Genomic DNA, 11,749 nt, shown 5'->3' on the forward strand with positions numbered 1-11,749 from the left:
AAAGTTTGTTGTAGTTAGGAGAGTAAGTGAGTACAACACACTGAATATGTACATTTCACATTTTTACGGTATATGCTCTTTGCAATTCTACAGCATTGTAACAGAATTTGACAACTAGTTCACCAATTTTGTATGTAATGACTCAAGCAATGAAATGAAGACTATTAGTTTTATTGGGAATGACTCTTCAGCATCCATAAGTATAGTTAATTTTGACTGACATGACAAAGCAACTGATACATGTCCAAAAGCATTTGCAATTTGTTCAGAGGAAGGAGAAATTGCTACTATGATGTGCACAAATGACTAAATGTTGTGGAGGTTGAACTAATAGTTATGAGAATGTTCATTCTGATCTGAGAAAAGCACCAAAGCGACTGAGAAAAACTGTATTATTAGCAGTAGTAGTAGTAGCGGTAATAATAATAAGAATAATAAGAATTATCACTTCACACCATTTATAACATTAACAACACAAAAACACATTTCCTTTATTCTTTTAATTTATTTCAAGTATTTTTAAGAATTCTTAAGTATTCTGCAAGCTTCAACTTAAACACTGTAGACACTGTTTACTTAATAAAAGCCATAATAAATAAATAAATAAATACATAAATAAATAAATAAATAAATCAAAAATAGTAATTGGCACATAATTACATCATAAAAGTGCAATGCTCCTTACTAGGCCTATTTATTAGTAGTGTAACTGAAGTTAAATTACTGTAAAAATATAAAGTCACAAATATACTTAACAAATGCAGTCTATACATGTGCATATGAAATAGATGCTGACGGCATAAACATTTCAGATACATTTGTGTCTACAGAAATACTTTTCCTGGTAGACATGTAAACATCTGATTCACCAATACAAAATCATTAGATATAATTCTGTGTAACTGTAACATTTCACATTCATGTATTTTACAAAACAGGGTAACACGTCAACATCAAACTAATCTAAAGTAACATTTTTATAGTAACTAGCGGCTGTCAACATCAAACTAATCGAAAGTAACGTTTCTATAGTAACTGTTGGCTGTTTCTCTTTAGCAGATAACTAAGAGGAAGGGCAAAGGTCAACACTGTGCGGCTAATCCCAACACAACAGGATGTTACACGGCTAATCCCAACACAACAAGATGTTACACGGCTAATCCCAACACAACAGGATGTTACACGGCTAATCCCAACACAACAGGATGTTACACGGCTAATCCCATAATCCCAAGATGTTACACGGACCATGTGTGCGTGGTGGAGCAGCACTAATGTCTCCGCCAGGCGATCCGGCCGTCGGGTCAATTCCCCAACCCGATAAACTTTGGAGATTAGTGTCTGCAGTCGACCTTGACTTTAACTTTTAGATGAAACAATCCCAGTTAGCGGGAGTCTTGTGCTTTAGAGGACATTCTGCTCAACCTTGACACAGACACAGCAGTTTACCCCAACAATACTGGAATGAGCTATGAGTCAGCACGGTTCAACAATACTGGAATGAGCCATGAGTCAGCACGATACTGGAATGAGCTATGAGTCAGCACGGTTCGAGAGAAAATCTGTACATTATTTATCTGTACAACCGACTTAAAATCAATAATCACATGGTCAGCTGTTTTACACTAATGTGTCAGCTTGTGCGTAGCAAGGATAATTACTCTTAATGTTTAATTCATTCTTTTTTCTACTATGACTCTGGAGACTCCAAACACTGTCATACACAAATACTCACATACATACACAGATACTCACATACATACACAGATACTCACATACATACACAGAAACTCACATACATACATATATATACTCACATACATACACATGTGAAGACCTGTGCTCTTCAGGGACAGTCTGTCGCAGGTCCTTTTTTAAGGTTCAGTAGTGGCTTCTCCCTAATCAACAAAAAACGTACTTCAACAGGTAGTCGTGACTCACGGGCGTCTCTGATTGGCCTCCAGCTCTTACAGGTGGGCCTGCTCAGCCTCCTCATTGGCTAGCTGGGCTTCCTTCAGGGCGTTGACGATGGGAAGCCAGGACGAGGGCAGCAGCTCGGGGATAGGCCTCTTGCTCTGGCCCATGCGGGCGAGGGCGGAGTACAGGCTGCCTTGCTGGCCCAGTGCAGATATCGCCCCCTGCTGGCCGGAGTGCATAAGGCGCGCCTCTGGGGTACAGTGCTGCGACTGGGACACACACACACACGCACACACACACAGGATTAAAACACACAAACACACATGAATACACACACACATGTGTGTGTGTGTGTGTGTATGTGTGTTTGTGTTTGTGTGTGTGTGTATGTGTGTGTGTGTATGAGTGTGTGTGTGCGTGTTCGTGTGTGTGTGTGTGCTGAGATCACCTTAAAAACGAAGCCTTCAGGGCACCTCATCTGGTCCAGCCACAGAGACTTGTACATGACCAACAGGAGAACACTCGCCAGCATCACCATGGCAACAAAAAGACCTGTAAACTGTGCCGAACACAAACACACACACACCACGCACAAACACACACACACATACACACACACACGCCAAACACACATACACACACACACACGCGCACCACACACAGAAACAGGTAGATACACACAAACACAACACACACACACACACACACACACACACACACACACACACAACACACACACACATACACACAACACACACACATACACACACACACACAGAGAATTAAGTCCAGTGTCCATCAGTACAGTAAAAAGCAGGGAAAGCACTATTTGTGTGAGATGGGAGTCTGCTCTAGCTTGACCCAGCACTGTGTGTGTGTGTGTGTGTGTATAAGTATAAGTATATATACTTTTTTGATCCCGTGAGGGAAATTTGGTCTCTGCATTTAACCCAATCGGTGAATTAGTGAAACACAAACAGCACACAGTGAACACACAGTGAGGTGAAGCACACACTAATCCCGGCGCAGTGAGCTGCCTGCAACAACAGCGGCGCTCGGGGAGCAGTGAGGGGTTAGGTGCGTGTGTGTGTGTGCGCGTTTGTGCTCTACCTTGACCCTCTCGGAGAGGTTGTTGGGGATCTGCCTGCTGAGGGTCGGGACGTGTGGAAGGAAGCTTGTCTTCTTCTGCTGCTGCTGCTGCTGCTGGCACAAGGCCCTGGTCGTCACAATGACCTTTGGGGGGACAGGCAGGCAGGCCTGTGACAAATGGGCCAAGTCACTCTGGTGTGTGTGTGTGTGGGGGTGTGTGGGGGGTGTGTGTGTGTGTGTGTGTGTGTGTGTATGTGTGTGTGTGTGTGTGTGTGTGTGTGTGTGTGTGGCACCTTGTCAGGGGGAGGCGGCTGCAGCTTGTGTATGTGTGTGTGTGTGTGTGTGTGGCACCTTGTCAGGGGGAGGCGGCTACAGCTTGTGTATGTGTGTGTGTGTGTGTGTGTGTGTGTCTGTGTGTGTGTGTGGGGCACCTTGTCAGGGGGAGGCGGCTGCAGCTTGTGTATGTGTGTGTGTGTGTGTGTGTGTATGTGTGTGTGTGTGTGTGTGTGTGTGTGGGCACCTTGTCAGGGGGAGGCGGCTGCAGCTTGTGTGTGTGTGTGTATGTGTGTGTATGTGTGTGTGTGTGTGTGTGTGTGTGTGTGTGGGGCACCTTGTCAGGGGGAGGCGGCTGCAGCTTGTCCGTCTCCAGCGCTCCCATCAGGGGGATGTTATCAAAGCCGTCTCCCCCTGGGCGTGGCCTCACAGGCTTCTTCTCACACACTCCTACACCTGGCTTTACCATGGTTACGCTGCACAAAACAATCAACACACACACTCCTACACCTGGCTTTACCATGGTTACGCTGCACATGCAGATTACATTAGGCTATTTATTTCTGATTAATTGCGTCTTTTTATGTCTTTTGCAACATCTGCTTGTTAGGCTGGGCTACTGTCAATGTCCTGTACAGGTCAATGTTCAACAATTGCTGGTGTAGGCCTACAGGCTATAATCAATTAGGGACTGTTCGTTATTTATTTAATTAAGGGCTACGGAGGAGTTTTGGGAGCTGCTAGTCAAAAAAGAAGACGTGACCCTCCCTCGCCAGCAAGAAATTTTTCTATGACCCTCCAAAGTGATTGAGAAAAAACGCATGACCCTCCCCAGTCCCAATAATTTATTGATGCCTTCTGTAGGCTACTGGGTCAATCTGGGAGCTTGCATACGACACCTTCCTTGAAATGCCTTGAAAAGGCTGTCATTTGCACAATTTCACAAATAATCACCGGGAAACAAACCTGTCAACTTTTCCAGGGTTTATCGCGTATTTTAACTTTTTCCTCGCTGTCTTAGGAGGAGCTGCAGGGCCGTCGCAAGGGGGTGCGAGGCCCTGTGCGAACTTGACAGATGCAAGAACTTACGTGCATGAAATCACCGTGCATGAAATCAACATACCGTCGGTGCATTTTAGTAGCCTAATAGGCTACACCAGCTTGTCTTTAAGAGGGTAAATTGTATAGCCTATAACATTAGCTGAGTCACATATTTGGCCATATGGTGTTTATCATAGGCTACATCACGAAACCAAATAGTGTAACAAAGGCGAACACTTTAACAGGGGAAATTAATTGGGCATGAATCACTGTGCTGAACGGTATTTGTCAATGAGCAGAAACACACACGACATTCAAACTGTTGATAAGATGTGCACTATGGAAACTGGTCTGTAGGCTAACATTGGACATATAAATGACATTGACTCGCCATATCCTTACTCTGAAAAAACATTGTCTTGCTTTGCCACAAACTCAGCAATGAAATCATAGGCCATTTTGCAGGTAGCATAACGTCTTTTTCAATTCATAGAAGGGAGAGCCCAGTCTCTCCTGTGACATGGAAGTGCAAAAATAGTTTTTAATAGCCTGTTCAACTTCAAAAAAGCTTCACCCGATGCCAGTCACTGATCGCAATTTCAAATTTCGGGAAGCTTTGTTCAATCTTTTTAAGTTTTAAGTGCAGTAGGCCCCTATCTGCCCCCTTTGGAATTATATCTGAGCCTATTATAAGGTCCAGTGCGTTATGTCCTGGGATTCGACGTGCTCAAAAAGAAAAAAAAAACACTTTTTTATAGATGGTTATGAGGAGCAAATATGAGTCTGAACTCCGTGTCATTCAGACTCAACCCTCTTGTTGCTTTGATATCTTTTTTTTCGTTGTCGCTTGAATGTCGTCAAGCAGGCATGTTATGTTGCAATTTAAATTAAATTTCTACAGTAGGCCTACAACATGCAACATGCTTGTTCGGCTGGGCTACTGTCTTGTACAGGTAAATGTTCCACAATTGCTGGTGTGCAGGCTATAATCAATTAGCTAAATCATTTGTCCAGCTGTTTCGTGCTACATTCAAACGCAAAAGGTGCTTTGATATCTTTTTCGTTTGAACGTCGGCAAGCAGGCATGCTGCGGTTGCAATGAATGAGGATAATTGGTTTTATCTGCGGATTTATTTTTTGCATTATTTTGAATATGACTCGCTCCAGTCTCAACAGCACGTCTACTTTTTCCACACGCATCTAAGTTCTAACACGCATCCCCTCTCGCTTTCTCTCTTTCCATCCCTGCACATGGGGCTTTCTTAAAGGAGCTGCACCATTTTACAACAATTGCATCTACATTTTCATATTAGAATGTTTTGTCTGTTTATAAGCTTAAACTACCGTGATCAATTGAAGTTCCCGTGCCCCCGCTGAAAGTCTCATGCGCTTATCGTTACACTATCACATCTATAAGTAACTGTGGTATAATATATATAAACTCACGCTATTGTATTATCATATATGTTTGGTAATGGCTCACTGCGTCATGGAAGCAGTTAAGTCAAGTCGCATTAAAAATAGTAGTGGCAGAACTCCCAAGTGACACCTTGTGGTTGTTTGTGTCAACTGCAGTTTGTGCCATTTCTGCTGAGAAAATGGGGTGCGTGATTCATGAAGGAACCCGTCCAAACTTAACTGGGACCCACTGTATAGCAACTACAGCAACACATATAGCAACTACAGCAACACATATAGCAACACATATAGCAACACATATAGCAACTACAGAAACACATTTAGCAACATATAGCAACACATATAGCAACTACAGCAACACATATAGCAACACATATAGCAACTACAGCAACACATATAGCAACTACAGCAACACATATAGCAACACATATAGAAACTACAGCAACACACATAGCAACACATATAGAAACTACAGCAACACATATAGCAACACAGCCGTAGCCCACTGGTTAGCACTCTGGACTTGTAACTGGAGGGTTGCCGGTTCGAGCCCCGACCAGTGGGCCGCGGCTGAAGTGCCCTTGAGCAAGGCACCCAACCCCTCATTGCTCCCCGAGCGCCGCCGTTGTAACAGGTAGCTCACTGCGCCGGGATTAGTGAGTGCTTCACCTCACTGTGTGTGCTGTTTGTGTTTCACTAATTCACCGATTGGGTTAAATGCAGAGACCAAATTTCCCTCAGCAACTACAGCAACACATATAGCAACTACAGCAACACATATAGCAAATATAGCAACTACAGCAACACATATAGCAACACATATAGCAACACATATAGCAACTACAGCAACACATATAGCAACACATATAGCAACACATACAGCAACACATATAGCAACTACAGCAACACTATATCAACTACAACACAAAGCCAAGAGATTATCATGCCATATAGGCCTTTATGCATAAGTGCAAGAGGATAGGCATTCTTTTCACCCTAAATGGCCAGATGTCTTAACTTTACTTACGTTTGTCTCTAATTATGTTGGATTAAACAAGCTCTTGCGAGAACTCTGGATTTCCTGGGTAGGATTAAACATTGATTCTTAAGATATAATACTTGAGCGAAAAGGAGGCAATACACCTGCCACATGGGCCCACATGATGAACTCAAAGGCCAATGTGTCTGCAACTGACTGGGTGTTTCCCTATTATCCTCTGAGATTGGGTAGCGGCCTAAAACGCGTTGCATAGCATCACACTAGCGTGTTTAAAGCAATCACAGCCTGATGATTTAATCTAAATAGCCCATGTCCAGATGCAGCCAAAAGTTCAAAAGGAACTGCGCCACGAACAGCGACGTGGCCCACGCGAAACTATGACCGGGCTTTGGCGGTACACCGGCCTGTAGGGAGATTGATAGCAATTTGGTGATCGCGACACTCTCACGCTCTCTGTGATTTCGCCCTCATTAGTGAACATAATTGTGTTGTTCCGTGGTGAGTGCGAGCGTCTGGCAACAGCTTTCCTAGAGTCATCTGCCTTCAATCTGTGCACGCTCTCAACTGAGAAACATGAGTCTAGGTGTGGGCGCTTTTAGTCACCATACTGTAGTCAAAGCCTCAAACGGAAAATAAACAAGGTGGTGAGCATTTTTCCAACGAGGAAAATATGTACTGAAGCGCGGTGTGCTCCATTTGTGCCAATCTCTGGTTAAAACATCCCAGTTGTTTTCTCACAATACCTACACCTCTTTACCCGGAACACAAGCCATCTGAGCCGAATTAGACTCATTTCAGTCTCCGCATTCATATCACACAAAATACCGGCGCGCATAATTTACGCGCCCTCTCAGCGCGAGCAACAGCTGGGGAAGAGGAACAGGCGGGGCGGTAGCGCGAGGCTTCGGCGGCATACCAGCGGCGCGATAAACATAGCGAGGCGCACAGCTGCAGACTCCAGCTGTAGCGATGTAAATTAAATAATTGTACAATTATTACAACTTCCATTTGCCATATTTCAGTATCTCGCTATTGAATTTTTCTGGTTGTGATATAAATCTGGATTCCAGGAAACATTCCGTCTGTCACTGTCGCCTCGTGCGAGGATTATCCATTTATTGCATAATGATTACATGACGCACCGAACACCAAAATCCACCAAAGACTATAGCCTCCACACAGCTCCAAACGCTTAATTATTACCATTATGAGTTATTATATAAAAATATTCTCTCTTTGGTGCCTAACATTCCATGTGCGGTTGGATGTATTAATGAAGCATTTTTGCGAAACACTGAGATGAACGCGCCTGCAAACCTTCTGTTTACAAGCACTTGCGCTATTTGCTTGACATCGTACTGCTGAGGTTAGGTGATGCTAAATGATAACTTACTGAGGTTAGGTAATGCTAATTCTAAATTATAACTTACTGGGTTTATCGGATCCTAGCCGTCCGCGATGTTCCTCTGCACGTTTCTTCTGCACGGGCTTTCTGGTCTTATCTGGTCTGGTTACCTTGGTGATGTCGTGTATTTTGCAGATCCGTCCGTATTGGTTGCATCGTTCAGAATGTGTTACTGTAGGTTTGGTTGCAGAAGCCTCAAGAGGCGATTGTGCCACTGGCTCTTGTTGTCTGTGGATTTTATTTGAATGCTGGCTATAAAGCAAATGGATAGCTTATCGTTATGCCCCGTTAAGTAAACACGCAAATTGTCAGTGGGAAAAATAAGAAACATGAGAAATACAAATAGAAATATTTGGTTATGATAGCCTACTGACGTCAAATCCAAGTTCGTCGATGTGTTTGAATGCTGTGTGTGTGAGCACAACGTAATAAATTGTATAATTTAATGGATAACTCTGCAGAAATAAGTTGAGAGTCCAAAGACCATGTAGAGCAAGGAAGTTTGAACTTTGAACTGTTTTATTACAGGATCGCAGCATTTACTGTCGGACGCATCACCATGAAAGCATTATTGAAAAAGTCCAAGGGCCGTCATGTTCAGGTGAGTTGCTCTGACGGCGTCGTATGTTTTCATGGTAAGAATTAGGGAATTATACTCATGACTTTGGAGCCAAGCATCTTAATGACAGAGAGCATAATCACGTAGACCTCGTCTTATGGTTTCACTAATTCTAATGGTTTGTTAGTTTTTTTTGCTAGTCTTTAAATTCATATGAGATTAAAGGAATAGGTCGCTAAATGGCAATTGATGATTTTGATTCTCTATTGGACTGCGTCTAGTTTGTTTTGACGTCATTATTACATTTTGCGCTTTAAGGTTTTCACTTTTGGTCGTAATTTCCCTGTTGGTGTACGGGGCCTCTTCAGAGCCGCGCAGCGCATGGGTAAGATTGTGTAAACAGTCCTCTACAGACGTTAACAGAGTATTTGTTGGCAATTTCCATTGGGGGTGAGAAGACTATTACAAAATCAACACCAAGTTTGCAACAATGAATTCAAAACAGAGCAATCGCCTTAATATACGTCAATTGTTTAGGGTAGCCTGAATGTTTTATTATTTCATGATGGGACCCTAGATAGGCTTACATGTTGCAGTTCACAGTAAATCATAAAGCCACAAGTTGCCCTTATAAAGTAACAGAGACGATGATTAAACTGTTCCTATAAAATGACAAATTTAAACATGTATTTCCAACAGCTGAATTGTCAACACAAGTTTATTGTTAACCATTTCACTTTATAAGTCCAGGCCCATAGGCTGCTAATACAGAATAGAACAGCTTTGTCTGTCCTGGTCTTATCATAGCCTAGTTTGATATACCTTCGTGACTGAGTCATAGACCTGTTGATTTAATATTTTGATAAGCTCTGGATGGTTTAATATTAGTAGCCCTACAGTTCATAAGTTAAAAAAAAAAAATAGATGAAGAACTTTAATAAGGTTAAAGATTAAAGGTGTGTCATGGTGATTGTTTTTACTTTTTACAGGGAAAAATGGATGACACAGCAGTCCAAGAAACTTTAATGTAAGTAAACATATGATGTTTCTAAATGCGACTTAGCAAAACAATTAAATAAGCTATATCACTGAACACATGCCGGTGGGGGGTACAACAGTAGGTCCATTTGGTAATCTTTTTTGTCGGACATTCTTTCTCTGAGGTCTTGGTCAGGTTTCAGTCTGAACACATAGCCAACAGAGACACACTCACACACACACACACACACACACAGCCAACAGAGACACATTATGCAGGATTATTCCTATTTCATAAACCCATGTGTACACACACACACACACACACACACACCCAGCCAACAGAGACACATTATGCAGGATTATTCCTATTTCATAAATGTGTATGTACATAAAGGAATTTCATACCTCCACATCCACACAAGATTGCCCCATGCTCAAGTTTATGACAACAATCACACACACACACACACACACACACAGGACTATCTATGTTCAATAGACGCAACCTGACTGACCCTAACTAACACACACACACACACACACACAGAGGACTGTCTAAATTCAATAGACACAACCTGCCTGACCCTAACTAACACACACACACAGACAGATTGGTCAGTTCTCACCTGTGTGTATTGCGGCGTCCGTGTCCCAGGTCTGTTGGGGAGGACAAGCTGCCGCTGGGGCTGAAGGAGGTGGAGCCCCCTCAGGACATGGACGCCCCCGACCTGGACATCGACCCGTCCATGCTCATCTGGAGGGCCGTGCAGGAGTCCCGCCGGCGTGCTGTAGAGGAGGCCCGCGCCCACGTCGGTGCCCGCGCTGATGCCCACGCTGATGCCCACCCCAGGCCCGCAGAGGACCACCATGCCCAGCAGCCCTGCGCTGCAGCGTCCGGCCCCCAGTACCACCAGGCCGAACCAGACATGGACGAGGTCTACCACAACTTCCCCGCCCAGGCTGGACCAGCGGAGCAGACTGACCGCCTGGCCCAGGAGACCAGGAGGGGGCGCTATGCCCAGGCAGAGGTGGATCTGGACGACATCTACCATGGAGACCAGGGGCAGCTGCAGGTGTTGCCCCAGGTGGAGCCAGAGCCCCAGGATGACGTGTCCATGCCTGACCACAGGGGGCGCTCTCTCCCTGAGGAAGACCTGGATGATCTCTACCACAAATACTGACCCAGTGCTCCCCACTGATATGTGCATGTGTGTGTTATCATGTAGACAGGAACTGATTTGTAAAAATCTCTTTATTTATCATTTTCCCTCCAATATTGACAATAAAAATCTTGTAAAAGAATAGTCAATGATCTGACTCATTACACTCTGACAACTAAAGCTGCATAAAGTGGAAATAATACATAAATGACATTAACTGAAAGAAAGAAAAAATAAAGACTTTACAATCAATGTGGTCAATAACATCTTTTAACCGTTCACACAGATTATGGAAATGAAGCTTTAGTAATTCACACACTAATGATGTTGTGAGATCCGGATCTGGCTTTGATTTGCCTCCTTCCCCTCAGGCTTGTCCCACGGATCCATACTCACACACACATTCCCCTACTTAACACGCTCATACTCACTCATACATTACTTAACACGCTCATCAATACTCACTCACACATTCCCCTACTTAACACACTCATACTCACATTACTTAACACGCTCATCAATACTCACTCACACATTCCCCTACTTAAAGCGATGGTTCGGAGTAATTTCACCCTAGGGTCCGTAAAAGTCCTGGCAGGAAGCGATTACATCAACGTTTTTTGGTATATCCCTGTTTTTAATATTTTTTTTCCGAAGTGTTTACAACTTAGTGTTAACTAATAATTGTTGCAAACTGGTACTACGAACAAAATATTAGTGCATTCCTGGATCTACATCCTTATGCATGCTTCCTGCCAGGACTTTTACGGACTTTTCCCAAATCACGGAAGTAACGTCGACGCAGCGGTATAGTAGCAGATAGTAGCATCCATCAGGCAAGTGAAATAAACTCCTGGTGTACTTACAAACTTTTCAATGCCTCGTTTTATGAGTACAGAACATAG

At 43.5% G+C, this 11,749-nt stretch overlaps 3 protein-coding genes across 8 annotated transcripts in view; 1 reads left to right on the forward strand and 2 right to left on the reverse strand.

Moving 5' to 3' along the window:
• Positions 1-485: 485 nt before the first annotated feature.
• On the reverse strand, positions 486-8,529 carry LOC125311698 (neuronal vesicle trafficking-associated protein 1-like). Of its 2 annotated transcripts, none has more exons than XM_048269972.1 (5): positions 8,170-8,529; positions 3,617-3,755; positions 3,028-3,174; positions 2,366-2,476; positions 486-2,186 (listed from the first exon to the last, which is right to left on the reverse strand). In XM_048269972.1, exons 2-5 carry the CDS (start codon positions 3,746-3,748, stop codon positions 1,968-1,970), a joined length of 609 nt encoding a protein of 202 aa, XP_048125929.1. In that variant the 5' UTR covers positions 3,749-3,755; positions 8,170-8,529; the 3' UTR covers positions 486-1,967. The 2 variants fall into 2 exon arrangements, with proteins under 2 accessions (XP_048125929.1, XP_048125930.1); XM_048269973.1 differs by having other exon boundaries at positions 3,028-3,150; positions 8,170-8,365.
• A 143-nt stretch (positions 8,530-8,672) lies between these two features.
• si:ch211-217g15.3 (uncharacterized protein LOC368914 homolog) lies at positions 8,673-11,096 on the forward strand. 2 transcript variants are annotated; one of them, XM_048269971.1, is made up of 4 exons: positions 8,673-8,745; positions 9,022-9,088; positions 9,693-9,730; positions 10,340-11,096. In XM_048269971.1, exons 1-4 carry the CDS (start codon positions 8,738-8,740, stop codon positions 10,863-10,865), a joined length of 639 nt encoding a protein of 212 aa, XP_048125928.1. In that variant the 5' UTR covers positions 8,673-8,737; the 3' UTR covers positions 10,866-11,096. The 2 variants fall into 2 exon arrangements, with proteins under 2 accessions (XP_048125928.1, XP_048125927.1); XM_048269970.1 differs by having other exon boundaries at positions 8,726-8,779.
• A 577-nt stretch (positions 11,097-11,673) lies between these two features.
• Positions 11,674-11,749, reverse strand: part of fuom (fucose mutarotase) — a 6,010-nt gene continuing 5,934 nt past the window's right edge. For all 4 annotated transcript variants that reach the window (XM_048269976.1, XM_048269977.1, XM_048269974.1 and 1 more), the window contains one exon: positions 11,674-11,749. This exon is cut by the window's right edge and continues 967 nt beyond it. The gene's annotated coding sequence lies outside the window, so the exon portion shown is untranslated.

Source organism: Alosa alosa, chromosome 18 (assembly GCF_017589495.1).
Source record: "Alosa alosa isolate M-15738 ecotype Scorff River chromosome 18, AALO_Geno_1.1, whole genome shotgun sequence".
Lineage (NCBI taxonomy): Eukaryota > Metazoa > Chordata > Actinopteri > Clupeiformes > Clupeidae > Alosa > Alosa alosa.